Source organism: Sturnus vulgaris, chromosome 1 (assembly GCF_052056855.1).
Source record: "Sturnus vulgaris isolate bStuVul1 chromosome 1, bStuVul1.hap1, whole genome shotgun sequence".
NCBI classification, from domain to species: Eukaryota; Metazoa; Chordata; class Aves; order Passeriformes; family Sturnidae; genus Sturnus; species Sturnus vulgaris.
The window spans coordinates 107,805,050-107,827,416 of record NC_142243.1 but is presented as its reverse complement, the minus strand read 5'-3'; the positions used below and the strand labels follow the sequence as shown (position 1 = coordinate 107,827,416).

General features: G+C 40.6%; 1 protein-coding gene across 6 annotated transcripts in view; it reads right to left on the bottom strand.

Moving 5' to 3' along the window:
- DLGAP1 (DLG associated protein 1) overlaps positions 1-22,367 on the bottom strand; it is a 395,903-nt gene that overhangs the window by 78,833 nt on the left and 294,703 nt on the right. For all 6 annotated transcript variants that reach the window (XM_088173596.1, XM_088173605.1, XM_088173604.1 and 3 more), the window contains 2 exons: positions 14,200-14,377; positions 11,780-12,020 (listed from right to left, as the gene is read on the bottom strand). In XM_088173596.1, coding sequence (XP_088029722.1) covers positions 11,780-12,020; positions 14,200-14,377 — 419 coding nt within the window. The remainder of the gene's footprint in view (positions 1-11,779; positions 12,021-14,199; positions 14,378-22,367) is intronic.

The following is a 22,367-nucleotide window of genomic DNA, read 5'->3' as shown; positions in this document are numbered from 1 at the left end:
TCAGCAATAGTTAGTTTTTTGCCAGTTCTTCAAAAGACATGCATGTACTAAACTTAATGTGCAGAGGAGGAGACAATAAATGGTCTGGGGAAAGTACACGTGATTGCAGTGCAAACAGGAAAAAACCCTTTAATGAAGCCATGTGAGTTTACAGTTGGTGGTCTTTTTTTATCACTGTTTAGCACAAGTATATTAAATATTGTGGCATTGGTCAATTCTCAACATGGTGTTATGGACAACAGATGCAAGGCACCCAGTATTCCTTCATCTTATTCTGCTGAGCATGATCTCCTTGCTAATCATGGAGGAGGAAAGATACAGTTGCCCATTCAATCTCTTCCATTTATGGATGTGACAGAAACCTCACATTGGGTAAAAAAAAAAAAATCAGTTTTTATTGCGCCACAAATTTGCCTGCTACTACAGGATAGGGGAAGTGTAAATATTTACCCCATTGGCACGTCTCAGGATCGAATGGTTTTTAGCAGCAAAATGGAATTCCCTTGAAACAATGCAAGCCATGACTATTATGCCCTAGAATCTCGTTGCCCAGTTTAAGATTTCAAAATCAAAAGGACTAGAAAAGCTTACATTTTTATCTTCTAAAAAAATATACATATATATCCTAAACTGGATTCCAACAGATCCATGCTGCTGTCCCAGGCTCCTCTGTCTGTAAAGGTACTGGCAGTAAAATAGAGGAGCTGGATGTTTCTGTGACACCAGGCATACAAGAGTCAAGAACTGATTCTACGATGGTGGCGGCCGAGGACACTCAGCACCTCACACAACTAGACCCTCAGTGAGCAAATTTCGCAGGAAAAGAAAGACATATCTCAGCTTTGTAACCTAACAGACTGCTCTGGTCTGCGATATTGTGCTTAAAATATTAGGAAATGTATCTGCAGAACAGATGGGGGAAAGTATTCCCCTTCATTTGATGAAATTCCAACACTGCTGCTGTTGGAATTCCCACAGCTATTCAAGCTTTCTATCCAGTGCCTACTTATCTGTCATGTTCATTATTTTCCATTCACTAGTTTTGCCAGCCCTCTGAAAGCAATAAAGGATTCTGGACACCATTAAATTGATGACCATTTCATATCCCTCTATATCTCCTGCCTGCAGGAAAACTGGATTCTCATCACAACCATAAAAATATGTTCTAAAATAAATGTCAGAACCTGACTACAGCGGGAGCTCAAACAGCATCAATAAAACGTGCTAGACAGCACATCATCTCCACCTAGTCTACACACCAATTCATATATGATGAAAGAATAAGAAGATAAAGTATTTTGGAAAAATTCAGGTTAGAAGCTCCATGCATCTGTTTCTCACCATCAACTATTCACACAGGGAAAGGTATTACTGATTCTACATAATGAATGATTTTTGAAGTACAAGCCACAATTCTGTTTTATGAAACTCTTCTGAACCTACTTTGCTACTCAAAATCTGTTTTTTTCTTTGTCCTTCTCCTTCCCCTTTTGTCAATCCTTCTCACCTTTTTTAAACTTAACCATCAAACTCTTTGCCCTTCAATGAAATCAGGTATGTTAAATTAGGAAAAAAGAAAGTGTTAAGAGTAAAAACTGCTTTAACTGCTACATATTTACAGATACACATTTTCTCCAGTGGTGCATGTCACTTGTAGGATGGACTATTGTATTTCATTAAATAAAAAGAATGACCACCCACATGTTTTCAGGTTCAGTACCCCTTCACCCTACAGGTATTCCTCGACTATGCTACCCAAACTCAAAGGATATAAGATCAACCTTTGCACTCAGTGAGAGTCTTCTCAGCTGCAATAGAAGTAAGCACCCTCCAGAAGAGAGATACACGCCTATGTTCTCACTAAGCACTGAAAGAAATAGAAAAAAGCTCTCAGGACTGCAGCACATATTTGAAATCCAGGAAAGGGGACAACTGGCAGTATAAATCAGATTCTGGGAGGGCGTTCTAACTCATACTGCCATGTGCCATCTGTGGAAGTACGAGACACCGGAGCAGATGTTGATGTGCCACAGGCTGCAGAGTCTGTGTAGACACGGCACGCCTGTTTAAGCATTCACCCTGCAGGTAGCTCATGTGAGGTTAAACACAACTGCCTATTTACACAAAATGACACTGTACACATCTGGGTGAATGCCATGGAGCTTTTTGGCTGTGGGAAAAGTCCTAGAGGAACATTTAGGAAGACTGAATGTTGGTGTTGATATTAGAAATCTTAATTAATGACTCCTTGTCCTTACTTATCTCTTTTTTATTTTTTTTTCTGAAAGGAGAATAAGTATTTTGGTCTTAGCTGTGCATTAATCTAACTTCTAACATGATCTAACCCCCTCATAGCCACATCCCAAATAGGGCAAGACAAGCTTCCTTGGAAGTATGTAACAAGACAATAACTGACTTCACTTAGATCAGAGCATGCAGCCCTGCCAACCCCATGATCAGAGCTTCCAACACAGATGCAATATTTCCCTTCACCCCTCCTTCATCTCTCTGCAACTCTTCCTCTTTTGCTTCCCACTTTTTAAATAGAAAAAGCAAATGGTAAAATGTCACATAAGCATTCAGGGGGCTGTGTGAGATAAAACAGAGTAAGGCCATGGCACCAGGTGACAACTGGCACTGTTACTTGGGTGCAAATTACCCATCATGCAAAATGGAAAGCAGCAGGTTTTCTCAGGCCTCCATGAGGCAGTCAGATTGGGGCTCGTGGAGGAATTGAGTTTTATTCATAGCTTGGTTATTTTGGTCTAGTAGACACAGGTCTACCTAATTTTGTTTTATTCTTTGTGAAGTTCAGAAGAAAGTTAAAAGAAATCGAGAGAAAAAAGTTTCGAAACAGCCTGCCAGCATTTGTTTTGCTATCCTATTACAATATTCTGACTTCCATCTAAACCCTCCCAGGCGGATAGATAGCTACATTTTACTTTAGCTAAAGACAGAATTAATTTGAAAATTATTACAGGAAAGAGCATGGTTATCAAGACACCATCGTCTTGACTGTGCAGAGACAAAAAGTAGGCATCTTCCTCAAGAGAACAAGCAAGAGAGCTGTAACAGCAGAAGGTTCTGTGGTATTATTTATTGTTTTTTAGGGTTTTTATTTACTGCTTTTTAGGGGTTTTTTTCCTCCTATGATAGCTTAGCTCAAATCCTTGATCAAAGCAACTAGGAATTGTTCTGCTCATATGGCTTACTGCAGTTTAAGTGGATGCAATTTAGCACTCTCCCATCTGACCAAAGCTAAATTCAGGAAGGGAAAACAATTTTCAAAGACCAACACATCCATTTCCCCCTTGAGAGGCCAGACAAAGGTTGTGGCATTAGAACAGATTACCAACATCTGCCTACACTGTGCTTTTGATAAAAGGAACTGTTAGACTCTGATGGCAGTGAGACAGTCCCTCTTTGCAAAATAGCATTAGGTGTTTTCCAGATCCCAGTATTTGAGCTGCACTGTGCTGGTTATTGAGCATTGTAAGAAGCAGTGCAGTGAGACTGGTGCAATAGCAAGAAATAAAAAGAGTAAATCACATCTCTGTGTATACTTCAGGTTCTGCAATTTTTTTATTGTGCAGTTTTCTTTGCTGCCACATTTCCTTTGGGTTTGTCTGTCTTATTATTAAAGAAACAAAGCAGTGTTTGTTTCAAAAAGTGGAATTGTTAATAATGTACGCACCCCATAGTCTACCATGGCTTCAAAGAGCCAATTACTGTAAGACTGTTGCATAAACACGTACTTAAGAAGCATGAAAATGTGCAATTATTTACAGTATTCAGTACCTAATACATCATATTTGAGCTTCAAAATGGGAATTACTGACATGATGAAATATAGTGGCTCCAAACAAATTGCTGTACTACAGGAGGGGCCCTATAGAGCTGTACTCATTAAATACACTTATTAAAAATTCTTTGTTTTTTGAAATCAAAAATCACTCAGTCACTTAAAAAAGCCCATCATTATCAAGTATGTAATCCGTAACTTCCTGTAAAATCCTATGGCTCAAGAGAGCTTTGCAAGTATTATACCTGGGGAAAACCAAAATATTGAGGTTTGTTTTAAAGGAATGACGTGGAACTTAATGCAGGTGAGTGGAAGCACATGGGTGAAGATTGGACAGTACCACAAACAAAAAAGAAAAGCCCGAGGCTTTTTTACATACTGGATGCATTAATTAAGCATAGCCTCTTCAGGAAAGAGGCCTAAGTCTTGCTTCCCAAAAGACAACTGCAGTTAAAAGCACATTAGTCTATTTTAGGAAAATGGCAGGAATTATTACTCAAAATGTGATCTCATTATATAAATTGGGGCATGTCTTCAGCTACTGATTCAGCTCATTTCTGTCACTGCCACCACAAAAACATTGCAATGGAAATAAGCTGAAACAAAAAAAAGATTCCAGTCTTTGTTGTACTTTTCCATAAAGTGAAAATTCAATTATTTGCTCTTGAGCTAAGAAATGACGTATCTCCAATTCTTAGAGTTCTGAAAATTAGAGTAATGACCAGTTCCTGAGAACAAAATTTTGGGATAAAAGTTACATTGCCTTTCACAATTTACAAATGGAAAAGGACTGTGGGTTTATTTTTTTTTTAATATCCTGCTGCATATTCCACCCATTAGTGTGCAATTATAAGCTGGGAGTGCTGTGGGAAGCCCGCTTCCTTGTGATGTGATTCCAGGTGTATTTCAAAAAAGGTTGGTTCCTACCTCTGTGTTCAAGTCAGGTAACTCCGTCCCCAAAACCACAGGTACACAAGGCTGCTGAAATCACATCAGCCTTGCCCTGCACCTGAGCTCACTCTTAGGACACCTGACCTGGGCCAAAGTGCTGCCCCTGTCCGAGGCACACCTGTCAGCCAGCCCAAGCTGCTGCCAAAGGGCAGGCTCGCCTTGCAGCAGTGAGCAGGAGAGAATGTTTGCCACAATCCATTGCTTCTTGGATTGTGGCAAAATCACGGAGGTTTCACGCTTGTTTATGGGCTCAGAAAAATGTTAATTCTCAGCTAATGAGACTTGAGGCATGCAGCGCTCAGTCAGCAGAACAACTTTTAAATTACTGTTTTGCTTGTAATGACTTCCTGTACATTTGTTATGGTACATCAAGTGGTATTTTTTCTCAGCTAGGTCCTGGACATTCAGGTGCTGTAATAAACAGGCTCCAGGCTCCATCAGGGCACTTCCACAAGAACGTGCACATCAGCAGGAGTGGGGTACACAATCATGGGATCAGGACTCTCTCACTGCATTAGCACACTGGGAGATCTCCATGCAACTGAGGTCCTGAACATCCCTACAAAAATCTCCAGTAGTGGTGCATTTGATAACACATCTGCCTAGTAGTCTGAAACTAAAGCAGGGTTCAAATCCAAACATGCTCTGTACGCCTTTAGGGAGAACTGTGTAAATCTTAAATATTAAAATTACAAATATGAAATGATTATCACCTTTTGTGTGTGGAATATAATCAAAAGAAACTAATTAGTGGAATAATAATTTAAGCACATTCCATATAAATATATGCAAAGGGCTTCCACAAAATTTTTCCTATCTGTGACAAAATTAATGCAATATTAACAAATAAAGAAACATTATATTTTAAGTAACTAATCCCTACATCCTCTATTTGTGCTCCACTTGATAAGAAATGCATTTAATAGTTCTTTGCATAGAACAATAGGGATTTCTGTTAAAGTTCTTTTTCTTCTCTAAAAATCATGCTTTTCCCCATTTCATTTGAGACTATCAGCTCACAGGTCTGATGGCCATCTTACTCCCAGCATCTCAAAAGGCCAACAGAGTCTTGCAAAGCAGCAAGCTGAGCAGCACACGGCAATGTGTCCTTGCACTGAGGACTGCTGACTGCATGCCAGGCTTTGCCAAAGCACAGCTGGAGGTTTGAGGGAGGCATAGTCCTGGTGAGGCCATCCCAAGTGTGTGCCCAGTGTGGCACTCTCCAGCCTGAGAGACATATGAACAGTGGCAGAGTTGGTGGGGCAGTAGTATGATTTACCCATTTTCTACCTTGGAGATGTCCAGGTTGTTTGGACAACTGGAGGAGTCAACCAAAGAAGTGCTGCCTCAATAAAATAGCAGGGTTGTTCTGTGTTTCTGGAAGTGTTCACAAAGTAAGACAATATATTCTTTCAAGACATTTTAAGCTCATGGTTTTGAATAATTAAGATCTTTCTTACATTCTTACCTCACTTTGAGTCTTAGGACAAATGTTTAGAAGCGAGTCAAGCAAATAAAGAATAAGAATAGTAAGCAAAGATGGAATACCAAAGGATAATACTGTTTTTTCATTCCCTGTATTTGAAACACGTTTATAACTTTGGAGACTGCTGTAAATTCCTCCAAACGACGTTTTCAGGTGTGAAAAAAAAAATAGGCCATGCCCTACAAAACAAAGTCTTTTTCTCACCCTTTCTGAATATCTCATTAAAAAACTTCTCTGGCTTCATAAAAATGGTGTTTTTTTGGTGTGATATAGAGCTTAACAATCATCAAGCTGACTACTAGGATAGACGAGATGAAATTCATGCTAGCTACAGTCAGGCACCTCTGAAATTGGAAATAATGCTCTCCTCCAAGGTCAGATCCTCATTAGTAAAGGAAAACATTTTAAAGTGCTGATTTAAGCAATTTGATAGCAGATCCAAAGGCAGAATGCATTTTAGGATTACTCAAGGAAAGAGAGGAAATGAACCATGTAAATTCTTTGTCAAACAGTTTTCTACAATCTTCAGATTTATTTTAAGTTTCAACATCTGCCTGAAGGCCTTAGTGCAGTTATATTTCTTCAGACTCCGTGGAAATACCTTAATTTTGGTACACAAAGCAACTTTAGCTTCAGGTGGAAATTACATGTGAAATCCTAATACCCTGTTTCCTTTTGAACAGAGAAGTCTCTGAAAGGACATCTCTGAGGAATCCAAATGACTTGCATCTGGCATACACTCAGTTACAGCTTCCTTATCCACAGGATTTGATTTTATTTTTGAATTCTGCCTGGCACAAGTCAGTTTTTAGACTTGTTTGCATTTTATATGCTTATTTATTTATTTATTTATTTATTTTTAATTGGCTAGGCAGCCCCTTAGAGATTTTCCACAAAATACCTGACTTGTCTTGATCAGATGTTCCTATGAACGGAAGGAAAATTGCTCAGCTGAAAGACTGCAATTAGCACTTACTGTGGTAACTCTCTGTCCCTCTCTAACCTGCTGGCTACACAGCATGATTTCCTTGGGATTTTTATTTATTTTGCTTTTAAGCAGAAGTGTAATATCACTAAGAATCACCAGATGGCATTGCTGCAGATAACTGATATTTCTCTTCACTCTATAACTCACAGTTATACACTCTATAACTCTTCATTGTATAACTCTACAGAGGATAGGTACTGAATTGCAATCTAGTGCAAAATTTTTCCTGATATTATTACTTGAGCTCTGTTAGAGAGATGTCATTACATATTTGAATATTATACTATATTAAATATTTGTATGCATGTGTGCTCATGCCTGAGCCCTCACAATGTCATAAGGTTTGTTTATAGCAAAGGATCATGCATGGCTACATAGGGAAAGTTTAGAAACATAGACACAATAAATGTGGGAGAAAGATGTTCTTTAGACTACTTTAACATTTCATTGTTTCGTAATTACTGCATTCTTCGAGCCCATTGAAATGATTCACAGATTTAAAATTGTTTAAAGGCTGCTTATTTAGTGACTGGATTTGTTGGCTGAAGTGCTTCAGCTACAATAGTTGCATCTGCAAATAACCTGGGATCAAATTATGTAATAACTCACAGCTCATTAAACTCCTCTGAAGAGATCAAATGACCTGGGTGTTAATTTTTACTGCAGCCTATGGTGTATAACATATGTTAGCACTTCAGAGCTGCTCTGCCTCCCAGCCTGCACAGCCCTGCTCCCAGGGATGGCCCCAGCCAGGATGCTGGGTACCACTAATACTGAGAGAGCAAATATGAGGGTGAATGGAGCTTTTCAACTGATTAGCTTTCAAGGCATGACACAGCTGTGACATAGAACTTATTTATAATTCCATATAAAGTGCCAAGATTGCATTTTCTCCTTCCCATTCCAAAACCCTTCATTTAAAAACAAGGATAAATAGAGTTTGTAGCCACGTGGGGTGTTGGGAGGAAAGGGTTAAAACTGGAAGATTTGGCAAGGAGGGAACAGTTTTTGCTCAAAGTGACCTTGCAGCTGGGAATGCTAAGAATGTCAGAGTGGGAAAGAGTATCCATTTATTATGCCTAGTATTGTTCATCCTCTGCTGGTTTTGAGAAGTAGAATTCCTATGTAGAGATAACACACTCACAGACAGGCTTGAGCCTTCTGCTGGAAGTGAGATATCATAGAAGTACAGCCTTGTGATAAATTGCATGTGTGCAAAGCCCTTTGATATCTGAGGCAGGCAGTGGGTCCCCTCATCACTGTGCACTAGGATGAACTGAGCCTAATGGAGCCTGTGTGTCTCTTTTCACTAGGATGAACCAAGCCCAGCAGAGCCTGTGTCTCAGTGTGTGTCTGCTGCCCAGCAGTGTTGGTGAGGCAATGAAATAGCTCTACTCTTTGCATTTCAGCTGTGGTTGGTGGTTGCCATTGTTACCTGCATGTGTTGACTCACACATGGGGATTGACCTCTTCTCCTAGACAAACAGCAACAGGATGAGAGGACTTAGTCCTAAGCTGTGCCAGGGAAGGTTTAAGTTGGACTTTAGGAGGAACTTCAGTGGCAGACTTTGGTGAGGTTAGGATTTGCCTCTCTATTTATCAGGTTTGTGCCTCCACCTCCATTTTTACACTTGTGCTCAGTTACATCCAGCTGCAGCCACCCCTCAGTGCTCCCACAGCACTGCCAGGGTCAGTGCAGGCTGCAGAGGCCACCAGGTGGGCAGCCACCCTCAGCTGAGCTCGGTGCCACAGCCAGTGCACAGATTTGTAGTTAGACTGGGCACATCCTCAGGAGCTGAGCTAGAGGTGCAATTCCTGATTGCAGAACTAAACCACCAACACTATGAGGCAAAAGGAAATGAAAACCTGAGGCTGCCACCACAACAGCAAGGGCTAGCAGGCAAAATGTGATTTTTGTCCACAGTTTTTGCTTTATCCAGATGCCCTGGAAAGCAGTGGATCATTGCTCTACAGGAGCAATTTTGAATCCAGTAAACCGACAGCTCTCCTGTCTTTTCCACCATCAAGCTGGCATTTTCCTGGACTTCCAGCTGCCAAAGATATTCTCAATATCATTGTATGATGACAGTTTTGGTATTCATGGCTTAAAAGCCATGTTTCTTGAGGGAATTACTAATGTTGATATAAGGAATCTTTCTTGGTTGAACAGGCAGAGATGCTTTAGGGGCAGGAGGACTGTTCTCACATTTGGGGATGTTAAAACCATTTTTAGATCATAACTACTCCCATATCTCCCACAAAAGCATTTGCAACATCACCTCAGTGGAGATAAACCTGAGATACTGTTCTCCTTTCTTCATGTCTGCCTAGTTGTTTTGCAATTTCCCATTTTATTGAAGCAGATATTTATAGAAACGATCAACATTGCCTTTCATATTTCTCTTCTGTGAGCCAGGCACAGGCAACACCAAGGTAGTCAATAGAGATGCTTTTGAATAGAATTAATTCAATTCTAATCCCAATTAAACAGACTGTGGTATGTAAGTCAGGTACTAAAAGAAACAAGTTGTCTGAAATGTTACCAGTGGAAGGGATGGGCCCTTGGAGCCCAAGAATCAAAAAATGAAAAAGATAACTCAGTAAAATTCCCACAGCAGAAAATAGGCATCTACAGCAATCTTTAAATGTTTCTATGTATATCCAAAGAGAGCACTGCAAATCACTCCTCTCTGCTTTTAACAGCTTGAATACAGAAGCAATAACCCAAGACATCCTCATTGGACTATGCTTTTCAATATCACAGTTTTGTTCATACGATTTTTTTAAATGAAGCCAGCTACCCAGAGAAGAGATCAGGCCTCTATGGTTGCACTACAAAAAGGGGACCTTAAACAAGAGATAGTTTACAGTACAGATTTTCCTCTTTCATGTTTTCCAGTGTTTTTGGCTAGCACATGGAGCCAACCTTCTCCATTTATACACCATTATCTCCAGACACAGGCATCACTTTCCTAAGTGACAGGAACAACCTCTTACATACAAATAATGAAAAAAAAATAGTTATTCTCTTCTGTATTAATGATCACAGTTATTTTTATAAAGGAAAAGTGTTGTCAAAGCCATTCTCACAGAATAGAAAACCCTCTTTGGGGTCCACCCAAGCTCATCTAACAAAGATGACTGCACATTTAGAAAATCCCTGGAAACTTCCATCCTTCAGCTTTTGCCTCAGAATACGTTTGACACAAACTAATACCACACAATGAAGTAGCACACACCTTATGCAAATCCTTTCTTTGTGGTTTGGTGCAAACCGTGTGTGCTTACAAGTGCTGTTTCTATAGCAGAAATGCTGTCATGTGAATACTATTTCTTTAGTGATTTAGATGAGAATTGCTCTGCAGCATTTGTTAAAAACCCTTTGATGTTTGTGATGCACTGCCAATATATTTACAACAGTACTTAAACTTGCTACTTTTAGAAAAATCTTTAATTTAGCTGAACATTTTTGATAAAAGGATTTAAAGTGTTCTTTGATGACATAAAACAATTGACAAGCAGCTTTAAAAAAGACTTACAAGGAATAAACAACTGCACCTGTGAGATAACACACAAAAGGACAAAAGTTTACAGAAAACAAATGAAAAAATACAGCAAAAGAGATAGTAGGTACACTGAAATACATATAATAGCCAGTATTAGTCAAGAATATGATTAGTATACGAACAGCATATGAATATTAAATGAAGCTTGTGTAAAACAGTGGAATGGCTGCACAGAAGTCAAAAGAAAGAGGCTCTCTCTCATTCTGCCACAGGGAAGAGCACACACATGTAATGGCTCCTGCCTCTTGCTTTCTTGAATGAGAGAGGCAGATTTAGAATTTGGTTTTATTTGGTTTTTCTTCCCCTTAAGCACTATTTGGTGACAAAATCTGAAATTCATCATGGTTATTTCCAAAAGAAAAGCAACCTGAAACATTAAAAGGAAGGCTTTTTAGTCTCATGTTTACACCGAAACCTCTCCTTCTAGCAAGGCTTGAACAGTTTGAACTGCAGAAAGAATGTAACAGCAAAATGTGGACATGCACGTTTTGACCTGCAGACTGCTTCTTCCTTTCTTCATTCTCACATCTTAGATGGAGCCTAGAGAGCTGGAACAGTCTCTTCGAGCCAGTAAAAACCACATCCAGTAACTTATACAATCACTTCAACTTTGAGTAAGACCTCATCAAAGGGGCCCTTCTCTGCTGGTCACAGCCAGCAGAGCTGCTAACCCAGCGCCTTCTTGTTCAGCCTTGCCAAATTGTGATTGCTCTTTTGGGGAGGATAGCGAGAGGAGACACGACCTTGGACTTCCCTTCTATGTGCTTTTAGCTCAGAATGAATTAGCTTGGACACAGAAGGAACCACAAGTGCATCAGCCTATGTCTGTGTGTGGTTTGAGGCCGATTAGTCTGTCCAGCTCCCTGGTGAAACACAGACTCTCTTACGGGCTTGGAGTCTGGCAGAGAAAAGCTTGATGTGATGGAAAAGCACTCCAAATACCTTCCCTTTGTGCCTCCCCTCTGGATTCCCTTGGTGTTACTCACCAGTACTGCTCTGGATGGTCCTGACCGTGGTGGTGGTGCGCGGGGGAGATGAGGAGCGCAGGGATATGCACTCGTCGTCCTGGGAGCAGCCCTTCTCGATGGCTCTGACATAGCTGTGGCTCCTCATGCGGAAGCAGCCCGGCATGGGCAGATCCAGCGCCTCCACCGCCTGGGACTCCAGCTCGCTGAACACCGACTCGCACACGGACTCGAACTGGCCGTTCACCTCCATCTCGCTCACCTGCGGGCACACACCGCGCACGGTCACTGCATCCTGCCTGCCACAAACTCTCCAGATACAGGGGCACAATGGCCAGCACCTGCCAGAGGATCCCTTTGCACCTGGTGAAAGGTAAATGGGACATCCCATACTGTCAGGGGAAAAAACAATGTACAAAAAGGGGAGACAGAGGCGTTAGGCAAATATTCAGCATAGTTTGGGCTTTTGGCTCTTCTGAAACTGGTGGGAAGCCTGGAGCCCTCACAGCAGCGTCTGGTTTATGTCACCCTGGGCCCACAGCAGAGATGGAATGTTTGGTCATTGTGATCATTACACATAAAGCAAAAATCACACTTTCACTGCGGAGTGAGGAAAGAAACAAAGAGGGTCAGCTTAACCCCAGTACGTTATCAATGCAACCCACAAGCAATCACAGTGATAAAAACCTGAGTGGCTGGGAAGCTGAAGGGAAACAAAAACCAGCCTTGCTGCTGGGGAAAAAATATTTGTAGAACTAAATTTCTGGCTGAGAGCAAATGCAAAGTAATCCTTAGACCCTTTGTGCAGCAGACACTAGGTGGTGACAAAGACTTGTGCTCATGGTGGTTAAAGAGCATTCAAAAACTTCCTGCAGGTCTTAAGGATCTGGAAACCATTTAACTTTGCTTAATTAGCAGTAGATGGTCATGTTTCTAAACTGAGAACTGAGCCCTGAGCTTAGCATTAAAACACAATAATTTTCACTGTAGGAAACATGCAGATGGAAACCATCACTTGAGGATTTTTTTAGTTTTCAAGCATGTACAAGACTAGGTTAGCAGGCGAAGTTAAGACTATGTTAGGATGGCAGAAAAAGCTTCCATTAGAAATTATCTTCCAGGATTAATGTTACAGGGAAAATGTTTTCTGGAGTCTTTGTACACAAAGACTTTGTACACCTAGACTTTGTAACTGAAAAAATCTCAGAGAGTAAAACATATTTTTTTCAAATCAAAACTTTTAAAAAAAGCATGGAAGAGTAGTAGGTAGTACATAAAAAAGAATAATCTTACTATGGCAGAGAATATCCAACTCTCAAGTAAATATCTCTGAATTAACGCATTTTTAAACCAAACAAACTTGTTCACCTTGGCAAATGATAACCCATCCTTGGCTGACAGCTTTGTGTGTTAGGTATGAAGCTAAACAAGTAGCTTGACTTAATGTTCAGGTAGCTGTTTCTGACACCTAAATTTCTGTGCTATTTTCTCCTAGATACATCCTGACCCTCCTTTTAGACCATCAGCCCATGCCCTATGCAAAGTGCCTCACTACAAAGTACACAGGTGAATACTCTGAAGTGTCTCAATATAGTGGACTGCAGAAAGGGAAACTACAGCTCCGTACTGAATGGTACACGCATTTCTCATGGCCACAGCTGAAATCCTGGTGTCACTGATGTCACACATTTTTTTTGACATTGCAATGACTTGATATGCCAGTCATAAGGGATCAGTGTCCGGCACCACAAATCCTGCCTGCTGCACTTCTGGACTAATGTAAGAAAGTTCTTTCATCCAACTGATTTACCCAAATGATCTACTTAAGCTAATGAGCCAAAAATCATACCAAGGAGCTAGAGGATGTAGCAGATGAACTACTGGCCCTCTGCCTTGTGGTGTACTGGCACTTTTGCACTTCTTTCAGATCTGTTCCCTATGAGCTCAATTGTACAAGCATGCTGAATGCAAGGAAATAACATAAAATAACATAAAATAAAATAAACTGAATCTGTCACAGTGGACTTCATTTTTCTTCTCGTTTAGGAGCACGAAGATCTCTTACAGGATTTCAGGGTAAAAATACAGACAGATTTTTTTGCAATTACATATACCATAATATTTGTCCTATTTAGGTCAAAAGTTTGGAGGTATACAAGGTAAAGAATGCATAAAATAGCATAAAGAAACTAAAATCTCTAATAAAACTGTGGATTACAAACTATAAACAGCCTAATTTTACTTTAGCATCTCACTCAGCATGAGAACTTCTTTTCATTCAAAGATTTTTTATAGGAGGTACTCAGCACAAGTTCCTTAAGAACCCAGTTTACTGACAGTGTTGGCGAGCACCGCTTAGAGCAAAATCCAGTTTCTCCTATTGCAATCAGGGTCCAGCATAGCCCCTTCTCTCCAGGCTGCCCCAGGTGCACATCACCCACCTGGCTGATGGTGCTCATGGCTCTCATGTAGCTCTCGTTGCGGGAGCGGAACTTGGGGGAGGTCAGCAGCCCTGCAGGGTCCAGGCTGTCCAGGCTCCTGTTGATGGAGACTTCACTCACTGCCCTCAGGTAACTGTGGCTCCGGATCTGAAGTTTTGGCGAGTGTTCACTGGATATCCTGGCAGTTTTGGGTGGGGGAAAACAAGAAAAGAAAGAAAGAAAAAAGATATTCCATCAAATCCAAATGGCCTCGCCAGGAGTGAAAATAACCAGATGTTTTTCACTGGAACAGCATGACTTAAGCAAGTCATGACACAATCCTTGTATATTTATAAAATAAAGGCAATGTCAACACTTTTATTTGGATTACTCCACCCTTTTATTTGCTGGAAGGAAGAGAAAAGGACAGAAAGGATTTTCTTTTCATTTTTTGCAAACCATGTCTAAGCATAATGGCAAAATCATGTTCATTTGCTTTACTGATAGCAGAATGGAAAAAGATTACACTGTACTGACAATGACAGCATCCAGCTCCAACAACCCCCCTACCATGTAGGACTTTCGAAGTGACAACACTGAAATTACTTCACGAGTTGATTTTAAAAGAGTAAGAGGAGCCATTGAGATGAGCAGCAGAGAAAGCCCTGTGGCCTTAACAGAGACGAATGCAGCAACCATCAAAACCAGCTGGGGAGGCAGGTAAAGAAAGAAGAGGTCTGATAGTTCGATCAGCTGGATGATCCTAAATTTATCAACTGAACATCCACATCTCAAAATGCTGCTGGTGCTGTGACTCTGACATGTTCTCATGTATGTACTCATGAAACAGGATGGTTTCTCATGGGCCTTTCAAGGGTGTACAGGCCAATAGGGCAGGCAGATCATACAAACCATGAAAAATGCACTCACAGTATGCCTTAACCTGGGAAATCATTCCAACAGCATAGGCCACCTGATAAGGTTTGATATGCTTTAAATTTTATATTACTCCTGGCTTAAGCCACGACTTGACAAAATGTATGCTAGGGAAGTTGCTTTACACAATGATGTCAAGTTAGAAGTTTAAAAGTCACAGTTGTATTTCTGAAGCAATAACTTTGCCTAGTTTTTCAATACAAGTGACAGGTGAGATGTACAAGTAATCAAAACCCCTCCCCGCCCCATTCCCCAGGGAATTCGTACTTCTGCTGTGCTCCTGCCATATGTGCTAAGAGTCAGCTAGAACAATCCTCCACCTGTGAGATGTTTTATTATCCTCTGAATGTGCTGGCTAAGTGCTGTCTTCACAACCTGAGGCATCCTATAAAGATGTGAGTCACAAAAAGTGTGTGAAATACACTTGTATGAAATACAATTAAATTGGGGGATATGTCTTTTGAAAGAACTCATCAATTAACAAAGTATCAAAAGGGTGAGTCTTTGATATATTTTTTGATTTTTAAATATTCTTCATGTATCACAAAGCAAACTAATTAAAATATTAACTAAATTTTCCATTTTGAAATGTAAGTCTCATAGAGATGTCTACAGGTATATGAAAGAAAAAGCTGTAACCCAATTACAGGCTTAATCTTTGTCTCCTAGTCTTTAGAAATACATGCACAGCTGACCTGAAGAAGAGAATCCATTTTATGTCTAATTCCTGAAGCATTTGCAGATATTTTGTATTCAAGTATCTAATGATGGTAATTAGTATCAGCAATTTCCCAGTGGCATGCATAATTCTGGTAATTGTCAATGCATTTTGGGAGGACAATTCCATTGTGTAATTGCTCACCTAAGTAGTTCAGAAACTGGGTCTGTTTCTGAATGGTCCAATGCTGTAATAAAATCTAGGCCATCTCTACAATACCATATTCTCTGGCTGCTAATTACCTTCCTAATAAAAATACATAAACTTATGCTAATTACTCAATACTCCTGTCACAAGATGAAGAGAAAGCCTTTGCTTGCCATTTTCACTGTGCACACAGTGCAATATAGTACCCATTTCCATACTCTTTCACTCCTTACACCACTTGATTCCACATGACAAAACCATTGGAGTAAGTGGTGTTCCAAACAACTCAGAAAAAAGGCAGAAAAAGTGGTGAAAAGTCAACTGTTAGTAATGGTTACATTTGTTTACCGCATTTTGGCAACTAGCATTAACCATGTACCTCTTTGAAGAAAATTTATTGCCTGTTATTGGATTAAAAAAATTAGAATGAATAATTCAACAAACATAATTTTTCTGATGCATGTGAGCTACTTCACCACACTGCAGATCTGCAAACTGATCAGCGCTGCCTGAAATGCATTTCCTAGATTGGTTCAAAATGTATTTTATGATTATAACGTGAAGAGTTTGCTGCCAATATGTGACATGCAAAATTCAAATAAGCTTGATTAGCTGCCAGTTAGTCAAATACGTCACCTGAGGCTTGTTGCTGCCCCCTGATTAGCTGAGCTTGCAAGAGGAGACTGCAGCACATCACAAGATTCAATGTGCAGATATTGCCAGCCAGAAATCTGCAAGTGCTGAGACACGTGCCCTTTAAAGAGTGGAACCAATATAACAAGATGCAAGTATCCGTAGCACAGAGATTTTGCTGTGCAGCCAGAGTAAAGATCGTGTAAGATACTCATGGAAGTGTCATGGAAAGCCACCACAAAGAATATAGAAATGAATTTTCTGGATGCATTAGTGTTGCATATTATTTTCTCCGCTTGAAACTAAGGAATTCTTCATAAGAGTAGATGTTCCCCCCTTTTTTTTCAGATGTGGATCCTCAGCACAGCTGCCTATTTTGTTTTTGTTCCTCACTATGCAACTGGCCAGTTGACACAAATCCAGAAGTGTATTTTACAGGAGGCTGTTTATCTTTATCTGTGCACACCTCCCATCTCTTGAATAAACCAGAGGAGGTAACTGGATGCTGTTGAAGGAGGTAGCTCCTTGCTTACTGATTGCTACAATCTCTGTTTCACTAGATGTAGTGGTGGGGGAAAAAAGGAAAATAAAAAGGATTTAAACGCAGAGAAAGAAACATTGAAGGCTTTCATTTATAATGATTACTGCTGCTTTTATAGCTGTGTAATAAATTGTCACTATGTCCTACAGTAAAGTTTAATGATCAGCTGAAATGCCACCGGAAATTTTGATAATATGGCACTTAGGAATAAATCTGACTATGTATGATGTGCAAGATCTGAATGTAAAATTAATTTTCTTGGAGTTACTATTGCCAGTAACGTGTAAATGAAAATACCTTTTTCTTCCTTGAGGGTTCAAGTCCATTTCTTATTTATCTTGCATTACCTAACTTTCTGTTTGTGCTATTGTAATTTCCACAATAAGTACCACATGCCAGGGACTGAGACTTTGGGACACCTCTTTGGCCTATACAAAATGGTCTTTTGGCTCCACTCACTGCATTGGATGCTTTAATTGGCAGAAGTGGGATGTGAATTATTCAGGTTCTTAAACAAGCTCCTCAAGCACGTTCCATCATTTCTGCACTGCTCTCACAGGTGGCAGGTCCTCACACTGGCTGCACCATGCTTTTTCCCCACGCTGCTGCCCTTGCCCCAGGCATCACCCCAGAGGACGGGAACACAGCCACAGCAGCACCACTTTGATACCACACCGGGTGGGAGGTGCAGCACTACCGGATGTGCTTCCCAAAAACCACAGCAAGAGGCACCAGGAGGAGATGAGGGCTCTGTGTTGCTGCCGCTCTGCTGATTGCCGTCATGGGTTTCCCAAGGGGACTGACAAGAGAAGGAGCCAGCCCTGAGCTGAAGTGGGTGGAAATGGAGTCTGATGAGTCCCAGCAGATAAATAAATACTCCCCTGGGTAGAGGGAGGCAAGTGCCTCTGATCTGCACTGTGCATCAGAGAAGATAAAGGTACCCCGCCAATTAGGCCAAAATGCTACAGAAATTCCATAAGAACCTCTGAGAGCTAGGAGAAAGTTCATTTAATCAGAAAATATGTTCTAGTGAAGCATCTGAACCAGAAGATCATGTAGGTGTATAAAGGAAATCTTTGCATACTGCTCTGAGATTTCTGCTCTCTACATTTCAAGCACACTGACACCTATTCTCCTGTTTTCATTCAAATAGCGAAAAGAAAGTATTTAAAATATGCACATCTAATCACCCTACCACTGTTGCAACATGCATGGTAAGAAATGCTTCTAACTCACTGTTACAGATGTGTTTATATTTACACAATATTAACATGATTTACATAATTTAATTCAGATGAAAACACATTCTGGTCCCTTATTTATTTGATTATTTGTGGAGTAAGGAGTTGGTTGGTGTAGGCATTTGTGAGAGGAGCTAGACTCAGTTGCTTTGCTCTGGAAGCTACAGGGGAGCCAGAGAGGGAGCCTTCATCAGGAACTGTAGTGAAAGGACAAGGAGTAAAAGCTACAAACTGAAAAAAGGAAAAATCAGGTTAGGTATTAGGAAGAAAATTCTTTGCTGTGAGAATGGTTCAACATTGGAACAGGTTGCCCAGGGAGGTTGAGGATGCCACAACCCTGGCAGTGTTTAAAACCAATTTTGATAAGGCCTTGAACAACCTAGCCTAGTGGGAGGTGTCCCTGCCCATGGCAGTGGGGGGAGGGGGTAGATGATCTTTAAGGTCCATTCCAAGCCCTTAACACTCTGATTCTGTGATTCTACATCAAAGGCTTCAAAATGCAGTGTTAGCAATTAACAGTGAAATAACTTTGACTGTATTCTTGGAAGAGTTCCTATGCCTTGAAAATGTCTTTCAAATGACAAAGAGAAGATAGACAACAGGGATTTACATAAGCAGGCAATTTTAGTTTCAAATATTTCCTTTTAATTTAGGAATGCACAATGTACTCTGTCATATACGTGTTCTTTATAAAAAGCACTTTCATTGATCACACTTCATTTCTGAATGAAGAAAGGGAAAACCAAGCCTTATGATGGCTGCTTTGGTTTTTTTTTCCTTTTAGGCCAGACACAATATAATAAAACATAGTCCTGGGACTGTATTGTCTTCTGCAAATTCAGCAGCCAGAATCATAGCACAGTATGGTGTTGTGCCAGATGGGTACTGTGTTCTGCCAACAGAAAATGACAAAGCAAAGTAAAAGTCCAGAAACATGTCCTAAATGCTTCTGTAAGCCAGCAGAGAGTGTGCTAAAATTTGCCTTCAAACAAAGAAGACCTCAAAAAATAAACCACATAAACATGAAACCAAGAAGAAATAAACCTCAAAGCCACCACTACTGTTAAGTATCCCAGCTCTCAATTTTTCTGCATACAACTGACAGCTTGGCTCCATGGGATGAATTATCCTTTGCTGAACGTCCCACCTCTGGCATGGCTGGTGGGCACATCCAACATACATTTCTCTACTTAGTTTCATTTACATTTTAGTATTGTTAGAAGGTAGAATAATCCAGTGTAGCCTGACACAAGGTGAACACTGAAGAACACCAGAGAGGAAGATGGAGAGAACAATTTACTGATGTGCATCTGTCTGATCCTAGTCATGACATGGATCAACAAGGCGGGGGTAATTTTTCCATGTTGACATCTATGTTCTGCTGCTTTTTGCTGCAGTGAATAGGGAGCTGTCATGTCACTGGTGGAGACAAGGGCAGCACATAAACAGTTTTAGCATTTGCCCTCCCCACCCCAGATTTTTCTGTGTTTGAAAAACTCCTTCTGTGTTCTTGTTTATAAACAAGTGAACTTCTGCATGGGGATTTCCTGCCTTGAAGCTAAAAAACCAAAATCCTAATAAAACCTCTCTTTTAGTCCAGACCCTGCTAAAGGTCAAGCGTGAAAAAGAAAATTCTAAAACTTGGAGATATCCAGAAAAAGCTTATCTGCTGAAGAGCAAAACAATGTCATCAACACAAAAATGGCATTTCTTCCTTTTGCTTCTACTACCAGAACAGAAATCGTCCTTGCTGCATGGACCAGTCAACACAAAACTGCATGGACATGCCTGTGACACAGAGCTTTTGCCATGCTGAGAAGAGGCGGAAATTGCAGTATGATGTATTTGTCTCTGTCTGATTTTTTAGATTCTCTTGGGAAATAGAAGAAAGCACTTAAAAAGGAAAAATATCCAATCCAAAAGCCTCCACTATTTGGTGTTATGCATCTTTATCTCCAGCTGTTGTGCAGTTTTTGAGTGAGCACATGGTGTCCTGCCAGAGAGCTTCTGTTTGTTTGAGGGCAGCAGGAACTGGATCAATGTTTTATGGTAGAAAATGTTTCTAAAAAGCCCAGTCCCTTTTAAAACCCTCCATGTCTGACTAGTGCCAGCTTCAGAATCAACCATGGGACCACTCTGTGATTTTCTTACAATTCTGCTTTCCTCTCAAAGGACAGAGAAGCTTTGGGGTTTTTTTTCTCTTTTTGGGATGTGGAGGTATTGAAGTTGTATGAATTTATTTAATGAGCAATCTTTAGTTATTAAAATATTAGCAAACAAAGATGACTGCTGAATAAAAATTCATGTATATATAAAACAAATTTTATTAAAACAAATCTCCCCTTTTATCTCAAAGATCCTCTCAGGTGCTATGTACCAAAAAATACCCCAGGATAATGTATTTAAGGAACATTTCCCTTGTCTTTGACATACTGTATTTTCTCCTTGCTTTCTAGACATGGTGAAAGAATAGAGCACAGCACGAAAATGGCACATATGCACTTGAGTTGGCAAGAAAAGCAGATGGAAGATGATGCAGACAGACATTATACAATTCTCTTTAATAAGAAATCTGGTCTACATGCTAGTTCTGATTGCCATGTGTGTGTGTGCGTGGGAATAGTTGCGAGCACTCTTCTCTTCCACCCTGGAGAGTGAAAAGAGATTCTGAAAGGTAGAAATAGTTCCACTCGGATGAACCAGCTCAACCAGCTCAGTGATGCCAGGCTAAACTGCTTCTGTGTAAAACCATTTTTTGTTTACACCAGAAGACAAATCCACCCTATCTTGTCACAAGAAGCAGGGTAAGATGTAACACTGTCAGAGCAGCCAGCTTGAGAAGAAGTTCTCCTCTCAGAAGATCCTTTGAGGAAAGCTGTAGGCTCGAATGTCCCCTTACTGCCAATCTTACTGGGTACATGTTCAAAGGGTTTTGCTGGAGGCAATTCGTCTGAGCCTAGACCAAATGCACGACAAAGGCTCTTGCCTTTTTCGGCACAATTCTCTTTTGAGTGGGCACTAATGATTCCAGGAACCAGTGCTGCTCATCACAGAGAAATATATTTACCCAAGCTGGAAAAGATTTTGCCTTGCATCCGATACAAAGGACTGAGAATGCAGACTGCCTGGGGGCCTGAGCAGCTCAGCCATGCTCGCAGCCTTGCCTGGAGCCCTTTGGACCTTGCTGGGGTGAGAATGAAGCCTTCCACCGCTGCTTTGATGAGTTCTTTGCCAGCACAAAAGTTACACCCTCCTTCCTGCAGAGGCCACTCCTTCAGCTCTCCTCATCATGGCCAGGCTTATCCACCTGATTCCACATCACTTTCCATTCTTAGTTACTTCAGTGCCACCTCTCCTCACTAGTGAGACTCAAAAGTCATCTTTTGCAGTCTGCTCAGATCAAATTCTTATTTTAGCAATTCAAGCATTCCCCCTTGTTCTATCACTACATGCCATGCTAAAATATCCCTCTCCAGCTCTGTTGTAGACTCCCTTCAAGTACTGGAAGACCTAAAAAATATAAAGAAGATAGTCCCTGTTGCAATCCTTGTAAAATCACAGTCTCCACAAGCTCTGATCTCACCTGCTTAGCTAAATTTTCAGGTCTCCCCCATTCATATGTTAAAAGTTTGATTAATTCTGCCAGTGGGAACACCAAAGAGCTACAGCTCTCTGCCAAACCACAAGAGGAAAGCAGTTACTTTTCAGGAATGTCACCTGGCTGTGTGCTGAGCTGGCAGCACAACCAGCTCTGCCTGCTTAGCACCACGATTTATGCAGGAGCTCTGGCTTGCTCCCGGGAGTGGGAGGATGGAGCTCCAGCTCACTAAAAGGCATCTTCTGGGAAGACTTCCCATAACTGAAAGGCCCTCCCGTGCTACTCCAAGTTACAATACTGGGCAGTATTTATCTACAAGTAATGTTTTCTAGGTAAATACTGAAAAAGTATTTTCTCTGGTGAATGTCACTGAAA